The sequence below is a fragment of the Phascolarctos cinereus genome, unplaced genomic scaffold (assembly GCF_003287225.1).
Source record: "Phascolarctos cinereus isolate Bilbo 61053 unplaced genomic scaffold, phaCin_HiC Scaffold_5;HRSCAF=322, whole genome shotgun sequence".
NCBI classification, from domain to species: domain Eukaryota; kingdom Metazoa; phylum Chordata; class Mammalia; order Diprotodontia; family Phascolarctidae; genus Phascolarctos; species Phascolarctos cinereus.
Genome location: NW_027555958.1, coordinates 235,583,778 through 235,609,823, shown reverse-complemented (window position 1 = coordinate 235,609,823; position 26,046 = coordinate 235,583,778). Strand labels below are relative to the sequence as shown.

The following is a 26,046-nucleotide window of genomic DNA, read 5'->3' as shown; positions in this document are numbered from 1 at the left end:
TTGATAAAAATGCCTCATGTGCTTTTCCACGCTTCTGCCCCTGCCGCTACAGAAAGGAGAAGTGGGTTCTACAGGCTGGAGATGTTTCACATTTTCCTTTGTTTCATGGCATTGTCATGGCCAGAGGATCCATCATCAAGAGGCTACTTTTCTTAACTAGTCTGGTCCTCAGGAAGCAGACTGTCTATCACCAGGACCATACTTCCATTCCCCCAATGTTGATGTCACTCTATTATTGAATTGCTAGTTGTGTGACCCCTGAGCAAGTCACTTGACTGATTTTGTCTCAATAGCCTCACCTGTAAAATGGGGATAATCATAGCACCTACCTCCCAGGGTTGTTGTGAGGATAAAATGAGGTAATGGAAAGTGCTTAGCATAGCATCTGGCACATAGTAGGCATTTATAAATGCTTATTTCCTTCCTTCCTAAGTACAACTAAAAACTAAGTGGGGTCAGATCTGTTACTGAATTTATGAACATAGCCATTCCTGTGAACCCCATCCCAGCTGGATGAGTTGAGATGCATAACTGAGAATGGAATTCTCAGTCACTTTACTAGGTGAAGGTTAGGGAGTGTCTCATGAGCCTCTTCATCTAGCCCTCCTCCCCCAATCTGGGCGCTAGTTCCCCTGAAATGATTGCAATCAAGTGGGAAGCCACATCTCTGTCTCTCAGACTCCCCAACTGTCCCTATAATTCAGGCTCAGTCAGGGCTGCTTGTCCCTAACTTGGGACAAAAGGTTGTCCAGGATGGGGACAGCTGGGGACTCTGCTACCACAGCTCTGCCTGGTACTGAGTCCCTTGATTCCATCAGAATTTCAGGAATAACTAAAATGCTATTACAGCCTCAGCCCACTTAACTTTCCTTTAGTGGTCTAGGGAAAAGTGAGACTCTGTAGTGTTGTGGAAAAGGCACTGGACTAGAAACCAGGAACAAGCTCTGGACTCAAGTCTGCATCCTTACATTTACTAGCTGTGTGACCTCCGACAAATCACATGCTTCTCTTGGACTCAGTTTGCTCACCTGTAAAATGGGGGCAAATAGTACCTTCACTGCCTAACTTCTAGGATGATTGTAAGGAAAGTGTGCCTGTTTCTAGATTGAGGGAGGGAATAAAGAACAAGAAAGCTTTTCTTTCCTTTCTTGTAATGAGCACAATTTTTACTTGTTTCCAAGTTAATTTTACTTCTTTTTGGCAAAAAAAAAAAAAGGAAGCTGGAGAAGGGAGTGGGTCTGTTTTATTTCTAATGAGACATTACTGGAAGAAAGAACAATAAACACTCATTTGTGATGAGAGGGAGTCTGAACTCCAGATTCCTGCTTCAGCCACCCCAAAGTGACCACCCTGGGGTAAGGGTAGGGGGTTTGGGAGAAGGGCAATTAATTTTTCTGTGCCTCTGCACCCTCTTGAATTCATCCTAACTCCCCTCCCCACCAAACACACTTGTTCCCTGTTTTGGAAAAATGGCTTGGGTTAAGTATGTGGAGAGCTATCAGAGCATGATTGCAAACTATGGTGGGCTGCATGGAGAAGGGGAAAAGACAGTGGATGCTTGAGAGCCAGGGTGTTCCAAGATTCTCTGCTGTTGCTTCAGGGTCTCTGGGGTCTGTAGAATCCCTGTAACTAATGTTCTGCATGTTTAATTCTTTGTTTGCTGTGGCTGCTGCCTAGGACCTGCTAACTAATCCTCCCTTTAAGCAGGTGAGTCACTCTTGGGGCTCTGGGTACCCCAGCCTCTATCCCCTTCCCAGTTTCTATTCAACATACTTGGGCCCCGGAGAAAAGGGATGCTTGCCCACCCTGACCCCAGTAGAAAGAGTCATAAATGAGAATGTCCAGAGCAGGGATAGGAGGGGATGCTTGGGTGAATTCTAGAAGCATTAGGGGTTCTCTTCTGAACACTTAAGCCTCTCAGTTCTGGTCAGGGGAACTGGTTCAGTCTTAATGAATCTGACAAACGAGAGCTAAGAAGTCCTACTTCTATGACTGTGAGGCAAAGGGAGAATCCAGAAGAATGGTTTGCTTCATTGAGAATACAGGAGAAGAGGAACTTTGTGTTCCTGAATCTCTGAAGATTTCCTTCTTACTTACATTGTGGAGGCCTCCAATTCCCTTTCTCTCATGCATTTGCTCAGAACCGTTCCCCTTGGGTATAATGGGCACAATATAAAGCCCCCAGGACCCAGGAAGGAGGCAGCCATTGACCATTTCTGAGCCAGCTTCTTAGGAAATTGTTGTTTTAGTCATGTCCAATGACTAACAAGACTCCATTTGGGGTTTTCTTGGCAAAGATACTAGAGTTGTTGGCCATTTCCTTCCCCTGCTCACTTTACAGATGAGGAAACTGAGGTAAACAGGGTTAAGTGACTTGAGGCCAGATTTGAACTCAGGTCCTCTTGACTCCAAGCCCCTGTGCCACCTAGCTGCCTGGAGCTATAACAAAGTGATGTAAGGAACAGCAGGTCCTGCTACTCTCCAAGTCTTGGGAGTCAGATACTTCCAAGCAGGACATTCCCATAGCTTAACTCCTCTGTCCTAGACAGGAAGAGTTAGTCCATAGACCTCCATCTCATTCCAACACATCTTAATCCACAAAGTCATAAAATTTTTCATGTATCAATCCAGTTTCTACCTGCAAAAGCAGATTTTAATATCAATCCATCTTTTCTCTTTCTTTGGAGGCAATCAGGGTTAAGTGACTTGCCCAGGGTCACATAGCTAGTAAGTGTCTGAAGCTCGGTTTGAACTCAGGTCCTCCTGAATCCAGGGTGAGTGCTCTATCTACTGTGCCACCTAACTGCCCCCATCACCCCATTTTTTTAAAAGGACCCTGGCTGTGCAATCAGAGGGCTTAGGTTCAAATCCTAACTCTGGAATTTACTACCTGTGTGACTTTTGGCAATTCACTTAACATCCCTGGGCCTCAGTTTCCTCATCTGTAAAAAGAGAGGGTTAGATTAGATGGCCTCCGAGATCCTATGATCACAGATTATATGGTCCTTTCCCTGCTTCCCTACCTCCCTGGTGACAAATGGTATGGATTAGACAGTTCCTGGGTATCTAGAGGAGTCAGGAAGCAGCAAGTCCTGAATCTCTTCCCTGCTTGGTTGCAGAAAGAGATGGGCTCCACTGAAGACCTCTACCTGACCACAAGAAAAGTCAAAGAACTCTCAGTCATTGATGGCCGAAGAGCCCAGAACTGTATCATCCTCCTTTCCAAGTATGTGGATTTCCTCTACCATCATACCCACTTCTACACGTAGCCTTGCATTGCAGGATATAGATCTTCCCATATCAGGAACTCCCAAGCTGAAGATCTCTTCAATCTCTTTTGTCCCTAGCTTGGGGCCCTGGGATGGGGACAACTAGAGACTCTGCTACCACAGCTGTGCCTGCTACTGAGTTCCTTGACTCCATCAAAATTTCAGGAAACAAAAATAGCCTTCCCGCACTTAACTTTCCTTTAGTGGTCTAGGGGAAAGTGAGAATGTTTAGCATTGTGGAAAGAATTAGGATTAGGAATAGGAACCAGAAACAAACTCTGGGTTCAAGTCCTGATCCTGGGTGCCATGAAAGTTAATGAGAAAGGACTATTTCCTCAGGGTACCATTTGTAATGATGACACAAGTGTAAAGAATGCATAGGTACAAATTTTGATGCAGGTATAAATGATGATACAGGTACAAATTTGGTACACGTGCTATGATGGCACAATACAAATTATGCCCAGGTATAAATGACAATAGGGACACCTCGGTATCTCACTGTGAGGGGCCAGAGAAAAAAAGGCCAATGAGAGTCTTTAATTAGACCTCAACATCCATCTCCTACTCTTCCCATCTGAAGAGGGCAGACCATAGATCTGTATGGAGCGGATCAGTAATAAACTGGTGCTTTCCCACATACCCAACCTGCCTAGGTTACAGAGACTTCTGGTTATCTGGGAAGAGGAAAACACCTGGTCAGTGTCCAACAGCTGCTGCTATCCCAGGGGGATCTGAGAAGGAGTATGCATCAAGGGGCTGGGCTCAGAATATGCCTGTGGAGTTGAATGATCTCAGTCGTAAAACATGTTGCTTTAGATGCAGAACAAGACAGGCAGTATCCAAGCTAACAGCTCTGCTTCTATGTGAGGCCTCCTTGCCTAAGCTTGCGGCCACAGGTCACAGTCCCATAGCCTATTCTTAGCTCTGCCTTGGACTCACTCCCTTCCTTCTATTAGATCAGACCCCATCCTACCCCATACCTCAATTTCCCCCTCCTTGATAATGGGGAGAAATTATCTTCTATAGCTGGAATTGTTAACCTTGGGTCCATGACCTTTTAAAAAATATTTTGATAACTAATATATTTATATTATTATATAATATATGTAACATGTTATATACTATTATATAATGTATATAACATGTTATATAATATATATAACATATAATGGTTTCCTTTATAATCCTATGTACTTTATGCACTTTAAAACATTATTCTTTAGGCTTCACCAAGCTGTCAAAGTGGTCCATGACACAAAAAAGGTTAAGAACTCCTGCTCTATAGGATTCTAAGTTGAGAAGAAGGCTTGTTCTCTAGGGAAAGAAGAAGGAAATGTTATGGCATCTGTCCAGGCGCTTGGGTTTCCCAAGACCCAGCAGAAGGTGGAACACTAAAGCCACTTCTGAGTGCCAAGAAAGTAGACAATTGGTCCCTTGACGAGAAGGCAGAGCACAAGAGTGCCATCAATTTTTAAAGGATGGTGGATGGGCTTAATAAATGCCTAATAAATATTTGATTGATCGATTGATTGATGTATAGAGATTGGGGAAGGAGCCAGGAGCCTTTGTCCTAACTCTAGAATCAAAGTTAAATCCAGCTAAATAACAGCTAATAAGTTATAGTATCTTTGCAACCAGGATTAAAAAAAAAATTAGTAGGAATTGGATGACTGCAATACAGGCTACTCTGTGTGAGGGAAGATAAATTAAGTGGGTAAGAAGTAAGTTAAGTTGGTGTTTTGAAGAATGAACGGGTTTTGGTTCATCTTGGAAGGTATCCTAGAGGTGGTAACCCTGAACTGAGGTGTGTTTTTGTTCAAGGAGAAGCACATCTAAATGTGTTACCCAATTTTGATGGGGGAAACTAAATAAAGAGGGCAGTGAGGGGTCTGAGTTGGGGCTTTAGGAAATCTCTCAAGCAGATTGCTAACAAGGTAGACTCTTGTAATTAGGTTGAAGCTTTCCAATGAGGAGATCCGGCGAGCCGTGCTCAAAATGGATGAGGAAGAGGACCTGGCCAAAGACATGCTGGAGCAGGTGAGGCCTGATGGTCATGCAAAGGGAGTATGGGGCGCTTTCCTCTCAGACATTCATAGTGAGTAGGCCAAGAAGAAATCAGTCTGAGCAAAATCAGGGCTTAAAACTCAGAGAAGTTTTAAGGAAAATGGAAATTACCCTGTTGCAGACCTTCTTTATGGGAGGAAGGGATAGAAACGAGGCAGTAATGAGAGGAATAAAATGGCAGTCTCTGTCACCATACCATTCTTCCATGAGTCTAGGCAACATCCTCCCATCATTTTCAAGCAGAAATGGGGTGAGCTCATATTCATAAGAGGAAGTGAAGGGGCAGCCAGGGTTTCATCCCTATACAAGGAGATCTTAGAGTCCTCTAATGAGTGCAGCCAAAAAGGTCAATTCATCCATCCTGCCCTGGGGCAATACTAGAGCTAAAGTAGACCTAGATGGATTAACAACTGGTCTGTTTTTAAAAACCTCCCCCTCCCCTATTTTAGGTAGTTACGAGATGGACATCCCTCCCTGACAGTCCCTGTCCCCCAGCTTCTTACTGAGTTTCTTGTCTGTCCCCCATATTGCCCTCCACAGCTTCTCAAGTTCATCCCTGAGAAGAGTGACATCGATCTACTGGAAGAGCACAAGCATGAGATAGACCGAATGGCCCGGGCTGACCGTTTCCTCTATGAGATGAGCAGGTCTGGGCACAATGGGGAGAGGGCTTGGCTGGGTCAGTGTGTGTGTGCCTTGAGATGACCACTTATTCCTCAATGTGAGCAGGTTTGGGCTAGCATGAGAAATCTGGGGTGGGCTGAGAACTGTGGTTAAGGGGGAGAAAAGGGAAGGAACAGAGCTGGTTTCATGGGGAAGCAGACACAAAGGATTAAAGAGAACTGAGAAAGCTCAGAGGCTCATAACTCTAGGTCTGCAAGGGCATCTCATGGGCCATTTGGTCCAACCCCCTCATTTTACACATGAGGAAACTGAGGCATAGAGTGGGAAATGACTTACCTGAGGTTCCAAAATAACTTGATTATAGAGCCAGGGCTAGTTCTCAAGTCTCCAGACTCTCATTGAGTATCTAGTATCTAGCGTTTTCTGTAATTTAAGTATTATGTTGTAGGACCATAGCATCACACTCCTAGAGCTGAAAGGAACCTCAGAGGCCTTCTAAGTCCAATTCTGTCATTTTGCAAATGAAGAAAGAAAGATTAAGCAGCTTGCCTAAAGCTACTCAGGGAACAAGTAGAAGACCTGGGGCCTTCTGGCCCCATCAGTCTTGTGTGGGAGGCTAGGGCTCCTGATGAGGACATGGAGGACTGGACCTGGCTATTGAAAAGACTCCTCATGACCCTCTTCCCTTTCACCCATAGAATTGATCACTACCAGCAACGTCTACAGGCTCTCTTCTTTAAGAAAAAGTTTCAAGAGAGGCTGGCGGAGACCAAGCCTAAAGTGGAAGGTAAGATTGGGGTTAGCTTGAAGGAGGCCTCAGGGTACAGGGGACTGGGGTTAAGGGTCAGGATAGGCATATTTAAAGATGGAAGAACTGGGAGGCCAGAAACAAAAAAGTCAAAGTACTACAAGGCAGGGAATGGTTTACGAAATCTCGGCAGACCCCCAGACAAACCCAAAGTCAAATGCAAAATTGAAAACACCACTAGAAAACAAATGCATGTGTGTGTTGATATACATGCTGTCTAGATGGCACATGTGACACCTCAGAATGCCAGATACCTAAGGCCTCAGTTTCCTTATCTGTAAAATGAAGGAATTGGACTAGATGACCACCAAGATCCTTTCCAACTCTAAACTGATTATCCTAATGATTGATCCATAAGGGAGAGGGTTTTGTCATAAGACTACACAATACAGCGACCCAGCATGGGATAGAAGTTACATAAGTATAGAATGCATTATTCTAAAAACGGGGTTGGGCAAGGGTCACTTATTCTGGAGGTGGGGCACTAGAGCAGGGGAGAGGGGATAGAGAAGAAGATGGGCAGGATGTGTTTATTTGGCCTGGAGTGTCTAGTTCTTATATTATGGCAGCTGTTCCATGCTGCAATGCAAAGATCCCAGCACTAGCAGTCAAAAGACATGACTGTGCTACTAATTAGCTGTGTGACTTTACAGGAATCACTTAACCTCTCTGACTTAAATTTCCTCATTTGTAAAATGAGGAATTAGACTAGATAATCTCTTGGATCGCTTCTGACTCTGACCTTCTGTGCTTGTGTCCAAGTAGGGACGTGGAAGGCAAGGCTGAGCTCATCAAAGTGTCTCCCTCTCCTCCCTAGACCCCAGGATACTGGGATTCCCAGGACGAAAGATAGGGTCTCATTGACTGAAAGGAGAGCTGGTTAACTTGGTAGGAAGTGAGAATGATGAGGCAGAGAAGAAGGTGGGTGTTTAAGGAAATAGAAGAGGACTAAGAAGGTTGCTCTAGACTTCCATCCCTTACCCCATCTCATCCAAGAAGGCGATTGCAACATGTTGGTAAAGAAGTGGTCCATGAGTAAGGCTAAGAAACCAAAGGTTTTGACTCATCCCGAATCCCACATCTAAGAAATACTTTGAGTGCCCTCTGCTGGACACCAGAGCTTCAGCTTTCAGTGAGGCTAAGGGTGATATAACATTCCCGGTATACGCATCGTCAGGATTCCCAAGGAAACACAGATAAATACAGGCATTCCCCATTCACTTCAAGTCTACCCTGCTGCTACTAGGCAAGTACTCATCCCAGGCTGGAGTGGGGCAATGAGGCAGTCTGTAAGTCTGGCCTCCCAGTTCTTTCATCTTTAAATATGCCTATCCTGACCCTTAACCCCAGCTTCAGCATGTCTTTAAGTGGCACAGACAAATAGCACAGGTGAGGGTCTTACCATTGGGCAAATTTCCAGTTCCATAGCAGAAATGGACAGGGATTCAGGATGCACAAATGAATGTACATGTTTTTTCTATTTTTTAAAATTTATTTTTAGTTTTCAACATTTATTTCCATAAGATTTTGAGTTCCAAATTTTCTGCCCACCTGTTCCCTCTCCCCACCCTAAGATAGCATGTAAATTGATACAGGCTCAACATATACATTCACATTAGTCATGTTGTAGAGAAGAATTAGAACCAGTAGGAGAAAGCACAAGAAAGAAGAAACAAACAAAAAAAGAGAGCAAATAGTACACTTCGATCTGCATTCACACTCCGTAGTTCTTTTTCTGGATGTGGACAGCATTTTCCATCATGAGTCTTTTCGAGTTGAAATGAACATACTTTTGAAAAATTATATTATTTAAATAAATTTTCCCTAGCCAACTTTCAGTTGCATGCAGATTATCATAATTCTTCATATAATTAACATATAATAATGTAAATATTAGTGTAATTATTATGCAAGTTTTGCTGTTATTATATAGGATGTAAATACATATAACATATGATGTATAATTATTAAAATATAATTATATAACATGATATAAGTATATATGATACAACTTATAACATGATTGTATATGATTATATGTAATACAATAAATTGTATATAACAATTATATAACATGTTACAAATAACAACATATTATATATAACATAATTGTGAATATATTATAATTATATAATATATAATAATTATAGCAACATTATATTTATATAATTTGTATTTACATGTTGTATTACAATTTATATAAAATATTTGTGCATTATATTTATATAATACAATATTTATGGCTAACAAGAGAGGCAGCATGGCATAGCTGATTAGCAACAAAACCTGGGTTCAAGTTATGCCTCTACCACCTACTGACTGTGTGACCCTAGGCAAGTCACTTAACCTCTTTATGACCTAGGCAATTCTCTAAGACCTTAAGTTGCCCAGAAAGGGGGTGGTGGGGGTATACTTGCATTAGTAGAGACAGTTATCTTCTCCGGGAGTTCCTTGTACCAATGAAATCACGGTTCCAAGTCGCTATCAAAATCCTAGAGGTTAACAAGGCACCTCCTTCACAACTACCCTGTGGGGCCTTGATAGTTTGCAAGTGAGAGGTGAAGGGATGGATTTGTGGTCAGTGAGGTAGTGAGTGTCAAAGCTGGGACATGAAACTCGGTCTTGTGCTTTTTTCCCTGCATATACATTCTATGAAATGATTAGGAAAACACATGTTTTTGAAGTCTTTTTTGGAGGGTGAAGGGGGCATGGTGTTGTTGAATTGTTTAGCACTTCTTCCTTTCAACTGTATAGATAATTGAGAGTTGAGTGTAATTATAAGTGTGGATATCCATTATAAAGGAAGCAAAAATGATGAGTTGTGTGGGAGTGAGAATTCCCAGCCACTCTTCCAGTTCATCCAGGAAGACTGGAAGAGGTGAGCTTTCACCTGCCTTGCACTGGTAGGGGGGCAATGCTTCTTGGAGGTAGGGGGCTCTGCCACTCTGAAGCCTAGGCTAGTCCTGCTTTCTGAGCTTTGTATTGGAATATCCTGGGGAGGGGGGATGGGAATCTGCCCTCCTTCCTCATGGCTGTCCCCCAGGCCAGTGTTAGGGGTCTCACCCAGTTCTGGGGTGACCCACCCCTACCCCCTAGCCCTCCTGCTGGCCTCCAGGGAACTGACACGCAGCCACCGACTAAAGCGCCTCTTGGAAGTCGTCCTTGCCATCGGCAACTACATGAACAAGGGACAACGAGGGGGAGCTTACGGCTTCCGAGTGTCCAGCCTCAACAAGATTGCTGACACCAAGTCCAGTATTGACAGGTGCGAGCCCTCCCTTCTTCCACCTTCCCAGCCTCCCTGTCTTTCTGCTGCCCTGTTATCTCACCCATGACTCCACATTTCCCTGGTGTACTGCTTGGATTTCTTTCTTGAGCTCCCAAATCTATGCTGTCTGGCCAACCCCTTTCCCCACCTCCCAACTGCAGGAACATCTCATTGCTCCATTATCTGATCATGATTTTGGAGAAGAATTTCCCTGACATCCTCAACATGCCTACCGAGCTTCAGCACCTCCCTGAAGCTGCCAAAGTCAAGTGAGTGGATATATCCTTCTCTATTATCCAGGCTTGGCTCTCTCCCCAAGTCTCTCCTGCTTCCTGGACATTTCCACTGGGCTCCTATGGCAATGAGGGACTGGGAGAAAGGGAGAGCAGCGACCAGAATTGTACTGGGTGGTGGGGAGAAGCCAACCAGACACAGAACTTTTGCTGTGAATAACCTACATGCAAATGAAAGTTGGCCGACCAAATTTATTTAAACAGGGTTTTCTCTTTTTTGACAAAAACATAACTTTTCACCTGAAAACCTAGGTTTTAAATAAATGTCATGAATTCATATGGAAAACCAGAATCTTGTCCCTGTTTGAGATCTCAGCTCCCCTAGGGAAAAGGCTTAGGGATGGGGGAAGGACTGTATTAGAAACTTCTGTGGAAGGGGGGGGGGTCGGTCAGGGAGATTTCCTTCTCTCCCTCGGTCTCCCACCCTGCTCTTTCCAAATCAGGAAATTACAGTCCATTCCCCTGATCTGTTTTCCCTGCAGTCTATCAGAGCTGGAGAAGGAGGTAAACAACATCAGAAAAGGGCTGAGAGCTGTGGAGGCGGTAAGTACCTGGCTCTGGATTCCCATCCCCTAAGACTTGGGAGTTGGGACTGTATGAGGCAAGAGGCTTGGAGAGAGCTGCTCATAGGGATGGGCCCTCTGAGAGGGTTGACAAAGCCCTCTTCTGTTCACCAATGTTTCATGTGTATTAGGGTATGGGTTTGTTTTTTGTTTTTTGTTTTGTTTTTGGTCCTCTCAACTAGATTTAAGCCACTTATTACTGCCTGGGATTGTATTTTATGGTTCTCTGCATCCTGCCCTACCCTATTCCCCACCCTGCAGTGCTGAGGCTACCTGGTAGGGCATCTACTTACCAGCTGGCATATTGATTGACAATGACCGTGATGCTTCCTCAAATTTCTGCCCCAATTTAGGGTCCAATTCAATACAACAGGTAATCCAAAAAGTCCTTTTGGTTTGGCATGAACTTCCTAATTATCTTTGACTTAGGTTGATAACAGAACAATTTGATATTTCTTCTAGCCTGGAGGAGGGAGCCAGCGGTTATGGGAGTTAGAGATATTGGTGAGCGGGAGGTGCCCTAAACATATAACAGTGAGAGAGAGAGAGAGAGAGAGAGAGAGAGAGAGAGAGAGAGAGAGAGAGAGAGAGAGAGAGAGAGAGAGAGAGAGAGTTAGTTAGTTAGTTCTGGAGAAAAATAAGATCATAAACCCAGAGTTGGAAGACACTTTAAGGGGACACTAAAAAACATCCTGTGTATTTTATTTTATGAATTTGTCTCTGGGCTTCACCGGACTGGCAGTGAATAGCCAGCAAGTGGGCCATGTCAGTGTATATCAAAGGTAGGACTGTTCTGCAAGCAGGTGCAAGCAATATATGCCAAGAGAATTCAGGGAACACAGCTGTAACTGGGAATTCTAGTGTTTCAGTTCAATTAAGGTGAAGTGATCTGGGCTTGTGGTCTGGGCAATCACTTCCCAGACTACTGCAATCCTTTAGCAAACATTGGTCAGTCGTTTCAGTCATGTCTTTGTGACCCCATTTGGGGTTTCCTTGGCAAAGATATTGGAGTGATTTACTATTTCCTTCTCCAGCTCATTTTACAGGTGAGGAAACTGAGGCAAAAAAGTGACTTGCCCAGGGTCACACAGTCATTAAGTGTCTGAGGCAGGGTTTGAACTCTGGTCCTCCTGACTCCAGGGCCAGTGCTCTATCCACTGAGCCACCTAGCTGCCCCATCCCCTCATTTTATAGTTGAGGAAACTGAGGCCCAGAGGAGTATAAGGGACTGGTTAAGATCACACCCTACACAGTAAATTTTATTTAAGATACTCTTTTATGTTCCCTCTCACCCCGTTCTTGGGAGGTTGAAGAATCCTCTTTTAAGGGCTTGGTTCTCTGCTCTAGAGCATCCTACCAAATGTCTCCTGGTTGCTAGCCTACAGTGGTCAAATATTGAAATATCCTGCAACCTTTCTCTGAGCCTCTTGGTGGCTCCTCCTGGTGGTATGGGAGATAAAGAGCCAGGGATACGGCTTTCCCTTTCCCTCCGGTCAGGTATGGTAGTGCTGAGGAGAGATTTGTTGACAGGAGGACAGACAGCACAAATCCAGACAGAATGGGAATGGGATTTTATTGCAAATGCGATTGCTTCAGGCTAGATATCAGGAAAAACACATAGTTGCACATAGAAGGCTGAAGAATCAACTTCTATGAAAATCTCTAAAAAGAGTAGAAAGCTCTCTCTCCTTCTCCCCCCCCAGGTCAAAGGTAGTAATAGACAGGGGAATGGATGCCATGGCCTTTGAGGATGCTTTCAGCCCAAGAAATTCTGAGACTGCTTCCTTACTGTGTTCCTATTGGTGGAAGGAAAGGGTAGGAGCCTGGTATAAGTGAGGGAGCTTTCCCCTCCAATCACTCCTTCCATCTTAATGCTGGACAGTTTCAGGCTGAAATCCTCTTCCCTTCCATTTTCTCCTTGCTTCATAGGAGCTAGAATATCAGAAGCACCAGAAAAGGGAGTCCGGTGATAAGTTCGTTCCAATCATGAGCGACTTCATCACCGTTGCCAGCTTCAGTTTCTCAGAGCTGGAGGATCAACTTAATGAAGCCAGGGACAAGGTAGGGATACTCCCACCCTCCTGTCTTCCTGATCCTCAATCCCAGCTCCACTGGGACAGACTAAAGATCCCGCACCCCAAATTCCCTCCCACCTCAGCCCCTGATGACCAACTCTCCGTGTCCTGACCCCTATGTTTCTGCTTCCTCCCTGCTCTGCTCCCAATGACAGTTTTCCAGGGCACTGAAGCACTTTGGAGAACCTGAGGGCAAGATGCAGCCAGATGAATTTTTTGGCATCTTTGACACCTTCCTTCAGGCCTTCTCTGAGGCCCGGCAGGACCTGGAGAGCATGAGGAAAAAGAAGGAAGAGGAAGAGAGACGGGCACGGATGGAAGCCATGGTAAGGAAAGGCACTGAGGGACAAAGGAAGGGAGGGTTGTATGTATGGTTGGGAAATAATAGGGAGAGTTGATAATGGTACATATGAAATGCTACTTTGTAAGGAGGAGAAAGGGGTTTGGGAGGGTTGTGGGTCAAGGTGGTGCTCATGAGGACTGGGCTCATTGGCCAGTCCCTCCCCTTCCCCAGCCTCACCGCCCATGGGACATTACTGGGCCATCTCCATTCTTCTTGATCTGTGTCTGGCCACTGGACCTAGGCTGGTGACCTTGCACAGCCCTCCCTCACTTAAATCCATTTCATGGCATCATGTTCCTCATGTCACGGTCCTCTTCGAGAACTAGGGACAAACAACCAGGTCATTACAGGAAAATGATAGAAAATGGGCAGGAACTAAAAAACTTTGAGGGAAGGAGAAAGAAGAGGATTAAAGGATTTGGGTTACTTCAAGGAGAGCTAGGAATCAGTGTGAGGCTGTTAGGGGGAAGAGAATAAGCATTTATAGAATGCCTACTGTTTGCCAGGCATTGTGTTAAGCCCTTCACAAATATCTCATTTGATCCTCACAACAATCCTTCGAGGTAGGTACTGTTATTATCTCCATTTTTTTAGTTGGGGAAACTGAGGCAGAGGTTGAGTGACTTGCCCAGAGTCATGCAGCTTTCTGGCTTTCTACTCACTGCATCCATCTAGCAGCCTGTAAGGGCAGTTTAGCAAGAAAATGGAGCTGGGACACTTTTTTTTTTAATGTATTTTTCCATTGATGTAAAGTGCTTTGTTTGCAAAGCAAACAAACCACGTTATTTAAATGCTAGTTGTTAATATTATTGTTGTAATTAATCAGAAACTGGGCCATTTTTGAGAAGAGAGACAGAATATGAGTTCCTACCTTCTCTGGTTCCCCAGTGGGGAGAAAGAGACTGATTCCCAGTGCTTCCTTGGTCTGGCCTCCCTCCAAACTGCTGTTACTGACCGGGCATGTCTTCCCCCGCAGCTGAAGGAACAGCGGGAGCGGGAGCGTCGACAGCGGAAGGCGGCTGTGGGAGTCAGCAACTTGGAGGAAGGTGGAGAGTTCGATGACCTGGTGTCTGCTCTGCGCTCAGGTGAAGTCTTTGACAAGGACTTGTCCAAGCTCAAACGAAGCCGCAAGCGGTCAGGGCCCCAAACACTCGAAATAAGCCGGGAGCGGGCGGTGAACAAGCTAAATTATTGACTTGGAGACTTTGGCGGCAGAAAGAGGATGGCTACCGCTCGAAGAAGCTGAGGGAGGACTAAAGGGGTGCAGTCGGGGTTGCCTAATGGGGTGCTTAAGCTGGATTTGGGGCAGTAGTGTGTGGCTGGCCCAAATATATCCCCTTTCCTTCTCTAACTACCCTTCTTGTGCCCTGCTCCGCCCCATTCCGCTGTGACTGACTCCTTCCCTGAAGGCATCGCCGGGTGATCTCTGTTGTTACTTGGCCAGAGGTACAGGATGCCTAGAAGTTGTGTTGAGGGCCCATGGCTCCACCTGGATACCTGCATGTTGCCATAGAATGGTTCTAGCATCTCACAGATCAGCTCTGAGCCCCCACTAATGGCAAACCAAGATATTGTTGAGATTTCACTGATGGGGAAAGGGTAGTGGGAGGGGGCCATTTTCTTTGTATAGCTTCTGAGAGCTAAAGCACACAGTCCCCTCATCCTTGGTACTGACACCCCTTTCTCTTGAATAGAGGCCTGGAGCATCTACGTTAGGGATAGGTCTGGCGGCAACCCTGAAGACAAAAATGTTCTGCTTAGATGAAAGGGAAAAAGAAAAAAAAAAGATTTTCTGGAAGCTGCCAAAACACAAACACACTTTGTTAATCTTCCACCCTGAGTGCATTAGGATTTCAGATGTGCTTGTCTAAGAAGTGAGTAGAATGGAAAGATGGATGGAGGGAAGGATATGAATATGGCCAATGCAAAAAAAAAAGGGGGTCCGAGGAACAGGATGACAGTGTAGATCAGTCATGAGCTAGAGAACTGAGTTATTTTCCTCAGTACAATTTTGGTATAGTCGAAAGACTCAGTACTGATAGAAATTGGCTGGGCCCCTGCCTTACCTTCAGTGAAACATTTATATTGTAGCCAAAGTCAGGGACTTGGGCTTATGTATGAAGACTGTATTCCCTACCCCCAGAAAGGAATCTGGTGTGACACAGTTCCTTCTTCCTCTTCTTGGAGGGGAATGATTTGGGATCAGCTGCCCAGGCCCCTTCCAAACTTTACTCCCTACCTCTGGAACACAAACCCTGACACCCTGTCCTCTCCTGCTCCAATCTACACCTCACCTTTACCCTACCCCACCCCCATTCAAATGTACATACCCACTGACCATAGTCCTGGAGACATGGAATATGTGCATTCTCTGTCAGAAGCCCAGAGAACACCAGCACTCCAGCCACTGGTTTGATTTTTCCTACTCTTTTAAAGAAACTTATTTGCTTACAGCCTCATTTCTTTCAGACTATGCCTAACTTCCAGTGCAGTCTGTCTCATGAAAGTGGAAGCAGCCAGCCCCTTCTCTTCCCTGGTCATCCAAAGCCCTAGCCATCTTAGAGAAGGCCTGGGGGTATGTGGGACCAGTGGAGAGCCACTTAGAAGAAAGTCATCTCTTCCCTCAGCTGAAGAGTGAACCATCAATAGGGATGGATAAGTCATTTGTCCACAGCTTTTTAGAGGAGGTCACCTATTTTAAAGCCGTACCCTGCAAATCAGGCCTAATATAGCCAGTCTATGTTTACATATCTACAATGAGGGATTTACCATTTAAGACAAGTGGGGCCAAGTTCAGATCTAAAATGAAGGTTGTGGATTCAAAGAACTGTGAGTGATGGAGTGTGATTCCCTTCAATAAATGGTCAATGAAGGGTAGAGCTTGGAGCCAAGAGGTGGGTATGGCCTCTAGCCACTTCCCTCCCAACTCATAAATCTGTTTCCCACTCCCCAGCTGCCAAAATAGGTAGCCCTGCTTGGAGAAGATGGGTAGACAGGGGTACAGGTTAATAAGACCTGCTGATAACCCCCTTCTTGCTCTAGAGATTCTTCTCCATCCCCCTCCACCACCATCTTAACTCTCATCTTACACTGTCCACTGGTTAGCTCACTGACACCCTGCCCTCTAATTCCTGATCCCCAGAGTCAGGAAGACCAGAGGTATCATGGTGGAGGCAGGAAATGTTCATTTGCAGTAGACTTTCCCCCTTCATTTATCATGACTTTTCAGCTTCTAAGTGCCTTCCACTTGGAGTCACAACCAGATTTCCCTCTTGTTACTTCATGTAACTTTAACATTTGTTTGCTGTGACCAAATCCCTATTTTCAGTGTGGCCTGATGAGCAGGCCCACTCTAGCTGCCAATCTTCTGACTTTTGGGAGGGAGAGAGGGGCAGTGAGCATCCTGGGTGATCTGGGTGGTTGAGGGCAAGGCAACAGGGCCTTGCCTGAGAGACAGGACAGGAGACCCTGGAGGGGAGGCCATACTGCCCTCTGAGAAGCATGTGCTCAGCATGTGTTTAGTGTGAGTTGGGCTGGAAGAAGGGATAAAGGAATAGGGTGGGGGTATTTCCACCCAGGTGTAGGATGGACAGGGTCAAAGATAAGAAAAAGGAGGGAGCTGAGTTGTCTGGACTGGGGGTGTTGGGGAGGGATTTGATTATAGTCGTGGTCTTCTGGAGTTCTGATTAAAAAAGCTATCCCTCTCTCACATACACTCCCTAACCCAAAGGAGGCACTGGGAAGGACTCCAACCACACTTGTTCAAGGAATGAATGGGATGGAAGGCGGGATGTTGGGAAAGGTGTTAATGTGACCAATTTGATAGGACTTTCCTCTGTCCTGGTATACCCCCAAGATGCAAACCACTTCAGCTTCTTGCCCCCTCCTCCTCCCAAGCCATAAAGCAAACAGTGCTAGCCCCCTGACCCTATGACACAGCCCCACTCTGTAAAGGGTGGCACACAGTAGGGTAGCCTAGCCATAGCATGTGTTTCTTCCTCCTGGCATCCTCCTTGTATTGCCACAGGAAAGTCCCAGATACTGACATCTGGAGATACCTGGTGGATACCGTGCCTTTCTGTCCAGGAGCATATGGCACACGCAATTTTGTTTAGTTTGTTTCTAATTTAGATGAAGCCCATCAGCCCCAGGAGCCTGATTTCTATTTATTGTTCCCTAGCTCCTACTGGCCCAGAGGGCCGATGGGGGCAGTGGAGGCTGCTTGGCAAGATTAGCCTCCCCACCATCCCCCCCAACAGACTGACTGAAGAGGCTGGCCCAGCAAGAATTGGGGGGCAGGGGGAGTCACTGACTGATGCCCCATAGAGGCTGGGTCAAACTGGTACCTGGTGTACTGCCTTGTTTTAATCTCTCACAAACCATTAAGTTTTGCTCTTTGCCCTTTTCCCCCTGGTCTGCCTTTTCTAGGGGGTAAATTTTCCCCACTGTCTAATTTTACATCAGATGCAGAATTCATGTTTGATGTAATGTAGCCCCACCCTCTCCCCTTCCCCCCCCAGCACCCCTGAACCTCCCCATCCCCAACACAGAACCCAGACCCTGACCCACCCTTGGCTTCCACCTCTAGATCTCACACGAGAGGAAGCTTGCTGGAGGAGGAATCTAAGGCAGGGGTGGGAGGGGGGGAAAATGTATCTCCTCCCCCTTGTCAGTCTCTCCCAAACCCCGGAGCTGGGGCTGTCCCCTTCCATCAGTCACAACTCAGTGGCATCGTCACATTCACCAGCTATCTCAGACAATGAGTCTAATGTACAAAATCTGTAGTGTCCTTTTTATTCGCACCTTTTTTATAAGAATATACTGTAATACTAAAAATATTAAATCCGTACAGCCCCTTTACGGCCTGTCTTGTGCCTAGTCTTTATTATCTTGCCTCGTTTTGCCTCAAAAATGAATGTTTATGTTTTGGAACTGGGGGAGATGATGTAGGGGTGGAAGCCAGGAGAAAGAAGGAAGGCTAGGGCCAGGAAGCAAAACCTGAGACTGGCTGGAGGTGGAGAGAAATCATGGGTTTAAACAAAAACATGGGTGGGGGTGGTCCTGGGTAATACGCTACTGCAAAAACAAGAGAAGAGCCTTTTTAGACATCTTCTAGTCTAGCATCATGGCAAAGGGAAGTCTTTTCTAGTAGTCACACATGTAAGGTGAGTTAAGTTGCTCATGGGTCTCCAACTGGTGGGAAAGGAGAATAAGTTTTCCTGCTGTGTTGGCTGGGGAGAGGAGGTGGGGTGAGGAAAACAGGACCTTCGTGAATCTTACCAGTCCGTGGCTGGTCTGATCCCTATCTTGAGGGATACGGAGTGCAGGGAGAGGTTCCATTTGATTACTACAGTTGGAGCCTGGCCTGTATAATTTTCTAAGAAATCTCAAGTGGCTGGAGGTGAGACTAATTGGACTCAAATTTAGATAGGAAAGGGTTTAATAGAATTAACCTTTGGAGGAGACATCTAGTTACGAGGCCTCCTCGTAGGTTATTAGCTCAGCTGAAAATAAGCAAATGGGAGGATTTTGAGTTAAAGTAGAGGGGGGATGAAGGAGAATGCTTTAAATCTTTATAGTCACCTCCTCTACCCTTCCTTGATATAATCCTCATTTTTATTCTTCTTTAAAAATCATTGTTAAAGATTTATTCAATTGTTGTTCATTCTTTTATTTTCAGTCATATCTGACTCTTTGTGAGCCCATTTGGGATTTTCTTGGCAAAGATACTAGAGTGGTTTGGCTTTTCCTTCTCCAGCTCATTTTACAGATGAGGAAACTGGGGCAAACATGGTGAAGTGACTTGTCCAGGGTCACACAGCTAGTAACTGTGTGAGGCCAGATTTGAACTCAGGAAAATGAATCTTCCTGACTCCAGGCCCAGCACTCCATCCACTGTGCTACCTAGTTTTGCCTTGCCTACCCTTCCTTGTTCAAATAAGTAACTAGGTATCATTTACTGAGAACAGAGTAAGAAGGCAGTCCTCAACCATCTTGACCCTATTTTCCCTGGGAAGATGGAAAGATAAGGGAAGATCAGAAGCCAGACTTAGTCACTGTCATTTTGCATAGCTGTCAAACCAATGGTGTAAGATGTCGGATACCTCAGAGTCTGACAAGACATCACGGTCAGGGTCAAATGGAATGGAGAAGAGAGAAAAAGGGAAGACAATAGAGACACAAGAGGGAGGTGGCACTGTTAAGCCTAAAACTGAGAAGGCTAAGGGGTAATGTATGATGACCCAGAGTAGGAATGACTCTCTAAGCTTCCCTCTTCACTGCCCCCTCATACCTAATAATATCAATAATAGCTAGAATTTCTACTGTGTCTACTATGCAGGCACTGTGTGCCAGGCACTGTGTTTTACAAATATAATCTCACTTGATTCTGACAACAGCCCTGCAAGGTAGGTGCTATTATTATCCCCATTTTACAGATAAGGAGACTGGGGCAAACAGAAGTTAAGTGACTTCTCCAAGGTCACACAGTTAGGAGTGTCTCGGGCTGGATTTGAACTCAGGTCTTCCTGACTCCAGGCCCAACAACATATCTACTGCACCACCTCTGTGAAATAGGATAATTAAGGTAAATCTGCATAGGGATATCGGCTGGGGGGAAAAGAGTCAAACTACATTCCTGAGCCGAAAAAAATAAACCCCAAATAGGAATGGTCACTAAGTTACCTTTCAAGTGTAAAAACTCGAACTCCATAGCTAGGCTGAAATCATCCTCATTCATCCCCACCAAGAAAAAATTCCTTTTCCTACCCTACCTACATAAACTTCCTAGGAATGGGGATAGAAGGGAGTGAGTGCTGACCACCCATAAATCTTTGCTTCTTTGGCTGGCTGGGGCAAGTCTATCACAAGAAGGATAAGAATAACTCAGGTTTGGAGAAGGGATGAGGAAATGAACCACCCTCCTTGGGCTGCAGAGGTGGGAGATGATGGCTGTGGAATGTTACCTCTACTGTCAGATGTGGCCTCCGCCTCAGCTGGTTTCTCCTTAACTGTGTGTTTCTGTCATCAAGGAAGGCTCATAGGGGGTGTGGGAGGGTATATCTGGAAATGACTGTGAGGTTTAACAAAAAAATTAAAGGCATCGATAAAAGCAACAAGCAAAAATCCCTAGGGCCAGTCTGTCCTCCCTTCTTCCCCTGCCTGGAAAAAGAAACTGGACCAAAGTCCTGTCTCAGGAAGGGAAGGAACATCAGCCTGTTTGGGGTGTTGAGAAGATAAGGCAGCAGCAGACGATACAGGATATCTCCAAAGTCTTAGCGCCCCTTTACTTAAAAGCTTAAAACTGCACTAACGACCTAAACCGGGGCAGCTAGATGGCACGGTGAATAGAGCACCGGCCCTGAAGTCAGGAGGACCTGAGTTCAAATCCAGCTTCAGACCTGACACTTGCTAGCTGTGTGACCCTGGGTAAGTCACTTAACCCCAATTGCCAAAAACCCCCCAAAAACCCTAAACCAAGGCAAAAACAAATGAGGTGGAAAAAAATACTGAGTAAGGAAGAGTCCACTGGGGGTAGGGAGTATTAATAAATAAACTCTCTTATCTAGGGCCACTGATTTAACTTGCAGATGATTTGGACCTTTTCTCTCCCCATTGCTGGCCCCACAGTGTTATTCCAAGGGTCAAATGATATCATGGATTAGAAAGTATTTTGAAAAGTGTTGAATGCTCTGCAAAGGATTCTTATTCTCACTATCCTCGGGTATTATATTTGAGTCTTAACCCCATTTCTGCCTCTGACTAGCTAGCAGTGTCATCCTGACTTCTTCATCCCAATTAGTTATTCTCCTACTCTGGGCTTTAGTTTTCTCATCTGTCAAATGACAGTTTTGGACTCGATGGTCTCTGAGTTCCTTTCAAGCTCTGAATCCATGACTAGACTATTCTTAAGGTACCTCCCAGCTCTGACATTCTTTGGTCCTGGATAATGGGGAGTGATAAAAGGGCACAGTGACCCAGACAAAGATGTAACCTCACCCTAGATGCTGACACAAAGTCTGCTGCAGATTCTCAGAAAGGGAGGAGGACTTGGGTCTGTCAGAGTTGGGACTGAGAGGGTTCGGAATTTGAGCTCCGGTGAAAGTCCCCTCGCTGGCCCCCTGTTTTACTAAGCAATTTGATGTCTCCCAGCACAATGTCCCTGCTGACTGCTTTGCACATGTCATACAGGGTGAGGGCAGCTATGGTAGCAGAAGTGAGGGCTTCCATTTCCACACCAGTGGGACCCCATGCCCGACAGGCTGCCTGGATCACTACAGCATGGCGGGTGGCATCCAGCTCCAGCTGTAATTGGGCATGGCTCAGAGCCACATGATGGCACAGTGGGATCAGCTGGCTGGTCAGTTTGGCTGCCTGGATTCCGGCCAGTTGGGCCACAGCCAAGGCATCACCTTTCTGTAGCTGGTTCTGGTGGACAAGCTTGAAGGCCTCAGGCCCCAGGAAGACCACAGCAGAGGCCACAGCCACCCGCTCTGTGGTTGGCTTTCCACCCACATCAACCATGGCAGCCCGCCCCTCTGAGTCCACGTGGGTCAGCTGGTCTGAGAGAGGAGAGAGTCTGGGGGTGGCTGGGACAACTGATGTGTCTGTGTTAAGGCACTTAGTGCTGCAGTCAGGATCTTGGGGGTAAGAGCTGTAGAATCTCCAGGAAGAGCTTGCCTCTAGCCTTGGCTGGGTTGGAGGAAGGACTCGTGGTAATCCCCCTCTTGTCCACCTGGCTCCCATGTGGCTGGAGAAACTCTGTCTGGCTCTGAGCACCTGGATGTGAAGAGGGTCCCGGGGAGGAAGGCTGGAAGAGGTGAGAGGAGCATCTCCAAGCTTTGGGAAGCACCCTATATGGAAACAGGGAAGAGAAGAGGTTAAAGGCAATAGTGAACTGACAGGGAAAAGGACACTGAAGATAAGAAGGTAGGGAAGACATGGGCAGAAAGCCACAGGGATGTAAGCAATAGAGAGACACAGGGTGAGACACAAAGGCAAAACTCTGAAGTAAATAGTTTCTTGAAAACTTTCACCCTTCCTCAGTCACCTTGACCACCTAGAGGTCAGCTTCCCCAGTGTGCTACAAAACAATGATCTGGACTGTGGAGTGAGCTCCTATCCTGGGAAACCTTTAGGAAAAAGAAGCCACTCCCTCCTATCTGCCTATTATGACTCTATTATGAGTCAGTGGACCAGATGACCTCTCCAAGTTCCTTTCATTTTTTTTTTTTAAATAATAAAACCCTTAATTTTCAATTGGGGAAGCTAGGGGGCTCAGTGGATAGAACGCTGGGCCTGGAGTCAGGAAGATTCCTCTTCCGGAGTTCAAATCTGGCCTCAGACACTTACTAGCTGTGTGATCCTGGGCAAATCACTTAACCCTGTTTACCTCAGTTTCCTCATCTGTAAAATGAACTGGAAAAGGGAATGGCAAACCACTTCCAGTATCTTTGCCAAGAAAACTCCAAATGGGGTCACAGAGTCAGACATAACTGAACAACAAACATTTTTACTTACAGGATCGTACATTTAGAGTGGAAGGGACCTTAGAGGTCATTGAGTCCAACCCCCTTTCCATGTTGTATATGAGAAAACTGAAGAATAGAGAGGTTATGTGACTTGCTGAGGGGGGGAGTGGGGGATGGGTATCACAAAACTAGTAAGTGTCTGAGGTAGGATTCAAACCCAGTTTCCCTGATTCTGATTACATCGTCCTGTCCACTTTGCTATGCTGCCTTTGAAAAACAGAGGATTGCAGATCTGTTGCCAGAAGGAACATGGTAGACCATCCAGGGAGTATAACCTCCTCGTTTTACAGATAAGGAAACTGAAGCAGCAGGATTTGCCTAAGGGCACACAGGTAGGAAGGCTCAGAGATGGGATTCGAATCTAGGTCCTCAGACTCTTGTACCACAACGTTACTCATTCAGAATTTTTGACAATTTCAAAAAAAAAAAGAAAAGAAAAAGAAAAGAGAAAAAAAGAAAAAAAGAAAAAAACCCTAGATGAAGGACTAAACTGTCCCTAGATGAAGTCTCTATCTCCAATAAAAAAATCTGTTAAGCAAATTAACAAGTATAAACAAGATACCAGGGGAAATATTTAACCTACTTAGGAGAATGCATTTGTCAAATGCCTTCAAGTAACCCTCAAGCATTTCAGACCTGCAGGAGACAGGCTCCTTTCAAGGTAGCCTTTTCTCTTCCTTAAAGCAGGCCCCTTTAAGATCCTCTACCTTTGGGGCCACATTTTATTGGTCATTTTACACACTTGAAAATGATAAAATGTCATTGGAGGCATCACAGCAGTAACACTGAACAAGTAGCCAATTTATTGATTGCTGGCTAGCCTAATTAATAAATTGATTATTAATTACCCGGAAGCTCTGCCTCTTGGGGGTTCTTCATTCATCACACACTGTTTGAAGGAGGTTCACTGGTAAAAATGAAGGCATGAGGCTCACCGAACTTCATGGTCTCTGACAGTGTTACAATCTTATGATTCTAAGAGTCTCTTTGAATTGGTAAGGATGGGGAGAAAGGCTGGAGTTGTGATTTCAATGATATGGGGAAATTCCAAATGAAGAAATTCCATCTACCAATGTAAGTGAGCACCTTCTGAGCCACTCAAAGTCTTGGAGAGTTTGCCTAGATGGATGACTTGGCCAGAATTAGAATCACAAAGACAGTAAGTGCCAGAAACCGGAATTGAAGTCAGGTGTTCCTGGCTCTGAAAGCTGGCTCTCTAAACACTATGCCCTGCTGCCTCTGATTAGTAAGAAGTATTTGGAGTAAGTCTGAATTACAGGACTCTGTTCTTATTTCAAATTCTGACATCACCCCGGGGAGACCTACTTATTCTTTACCCCTCATTACCTCCATGCTATTGGATGTAGGTATTCTTCAGATAGCTAGATGACTCAGTGGCTGGAGTGTTGGGCCTGGAGTCAGGAAGACATGGTTCAAACCCAGCCTTAGACACTTACCCTGGACGAGTCACTTCACCTCTATTTGCCCTAATCCATTGGAGAAGGAAATGGCAAACCACTCCAGTATCTTTGCCAAGAAAACCCCATGGATAGTATTAATGTAATATGGTCCACAGGCTCATGAAGAGTTGGACATGACCGAACAACAATTTTTTTTTTCAATTATAAAGCAGTATGCCCCTCTAAAATTACGTGTTCTCTTTATAAGTAAACTGTTTTTAATAAGGCCTCTTTGGTAAGCTTTTGAGATGAGTTTTACATAAATATTTTTTTTCCTAAGAAAATAAGACAAGGGGCAGCTAGGTGGCACAGTGGATAGAGCGCCAGCCCTGAAGTCAGGAGGACCTAAGTTCAAATCTGGCCTCAGACCAAACACTTGACACTTACTAGCTGTGTGACCCTGGGCAAGTCACTTAACCCTAATTGCCTAATTAAAAATATACATATATAAGACATTCTGTGACTGAAAGAAAATCTAGGGAAAAAAACGCCAATCAATTTGAAGTCTTGTTTTGGTATCTCTTTTCTTTAACTAATGAATTAATTTTATTCTGTGTTTTTTTTTTTAATTTAATCACCTTCATATCCCATGAAGGACTCATGGGATAGTGAATGTGCTGACTTAAAGAGTTAGAGAATCTGGGTTTGAATTCTGGTTCTGACAATTACTCCCTATGTGACCTTGGACAAATCATTAAACCTCTCTGGGCCTCAGTTTCCTCATCTGTAAAATGGATGGGGGGGTTGAAATGCCTCTAGGATAGGGGTTCTTAACCCCTTTAGCAGTCTGATAAAGCCTATAAACCCCTGCTGAACTCCTTTTCAGAATAATGTTCTTAAATACATAAAGTAAAATATATAGGATCATAGGGGAAACCACTTATATTGAAATGAAGATATAATTTTTCCCATATTATGCCCTTCCACACTATGAAATCTATTCATGGACTCAGTGGGAGTTAGATTAAGAAGTCTTGTTCTGAGGTCCCTTACAGCTCTCGACCCATGATCCTGTAACTTCCATCAGCCCCAAATTAGTGAGTCTGATTATGAAGAAATAAGGCAGATTCTATAAGATATATATGGTGACCACCTATCTTGTTACTTCATAGGCACATTATTTTGGAGGCACTTTGTAGGCACCATTATTATTTCTCAAAGTCTAGTAGAAAGAGCCCTGGCTCCAAAGTCAAGGATTTGGATGTAAATCCCATCTCTGATGTTTGCTACCTACGTGACCAAGTCAGTGAACCTTTCTGGGCCTCAGTTTCCTCATCTGTAGATGTCCTCTGAATCCTCTTCTAGTTCTAGGTTTCTCATCCAATGTAATTTTCCCCAATGGCTCCTCACGAAGTGAAGATGACCATGTTTCTGAAAGGCACAAGCTTGGAGAGTTCCACCAAGCTGCAAAGGTGAAAAGGATGGGTTTGGTGACCAGCCATGTGTGTCTGCTTCAGGAGAACCAGCCCAGGTAAACATGGAGAGGCTCATCACCAGGAAAGTTGACTGCCAGTTGCCATTTTTGGTCAAAGCAACTCATGATGCTATCCAACCAAGACATGCATGAAAAGCCCAGGTCAGTAGAAGGTGCACTGGGCTGATAAAATCACGGATCCTTGATATATTACTCATATTAGTCTGTTGTGAGCCCACTGCCAAGTGGCAGAAATCATCTGTTTCTGAAACAAAAGCCTTGTACCTAACTCCTATTCAGTAAGAATTGCCCCTTTGGGGGAAGGTAGGTGG

At 45.1% G+C, this 26,046-nt stretch overlaps 2 protein-coding genes and 1 long non-coding RNA gene across 9 annotated transcripts in view; 1 reads left to right on the top strand and 2 right to left on the bottom strand.

Moving 5' to 3' along the window:
- Positions 1-18,170, top strand: part of DAAM2 (dishevelled associated activator of morphogenesis 2) — a 169,276-nt gene extending 151,106 nt beyond the window's left edge. For 3 of the 4 annotated variants that reach the window (XM_020999400.2, XM_020999399.2, XM_020999401.2), the window contains 11 exons: positions 1,678-1,707; positions 3,120-3,226; positions 5,225-5,309; positions 5,877-5,983; positions 6,659-6,747; positions 9,865-10,033; positions 10,198-10,305; positions 10,812-10,872; positions 12,822-12,953; positions 13,123-13,293; positions 14,287-18,170. In XM_020999400.2, coding sequence (XP_020855059.1) covers positions 1,678-1,707; positions 3,120-3,226; positions 5,225-5,309; positions 5,877-5,983; positions 6,659-6,747; positions 9,865-10,033; positions 10,198-10,305; positions 10,812-10,872; positions 12,822-12,953; positions 13,123-13,293; positions 14,287-14,505 — 1,278 coding nt within the window. In that variant the 3' untranslated portion in view covers positions 14,506-18,170. The remainder of the gene's footprint in view (positions 1-1,677; positions 1,708-3,119; positions 3,227-5,224; positions 5,310-5,876; positions 5,984-6,658; positions 6,748-9,864; positions 10,034-10,197; positions 10,306-10,811; positions 10,873-12,821; positions 12,954-13,122; positions 13,294-14,286) is intronic. The other variant, XM_078155389.1, reaches the window with a different exon arrangement.
- LOC144457594 (uncharacterized) lies at positions 12,447-14,292 on the bottom strand. The gene is made up of 2 exons (XR_013487044.1): positions 14,182-14,292; positions 12,447-13,632 (listed from the first exon to the last, which is right to left on the bottom strand). It is a non-coding gene; the product is annotated as an uncharacterized LOC144457594 (long non-coding RNA).
- The window catches only part of MOCS1 (molybdenum cofactor synthesis 1), a 41,946-nt gene continuing 33,981 nt past the window's right edge, over positions 18,082-26,046 (bottom strand). For 3 of the 4 annotated variants that reach the window (XM_020999547.2, XM_020999548.2, XM_020999549.2), the window contains one exon: positions 18,082-22,162. In XM_020999547.2, coding sequence (XP_020855206.1) covers positions 21,369-22,162 — 794 coding nt within the window. In that variant the 3' untranslated portion in view covers positions 18,082-21,368. The remainder of the gene's footprint in view (positions 22,163-26,046) is intronic. The other variant, XM_020999551.1, reaches the window with a different exon arrangement.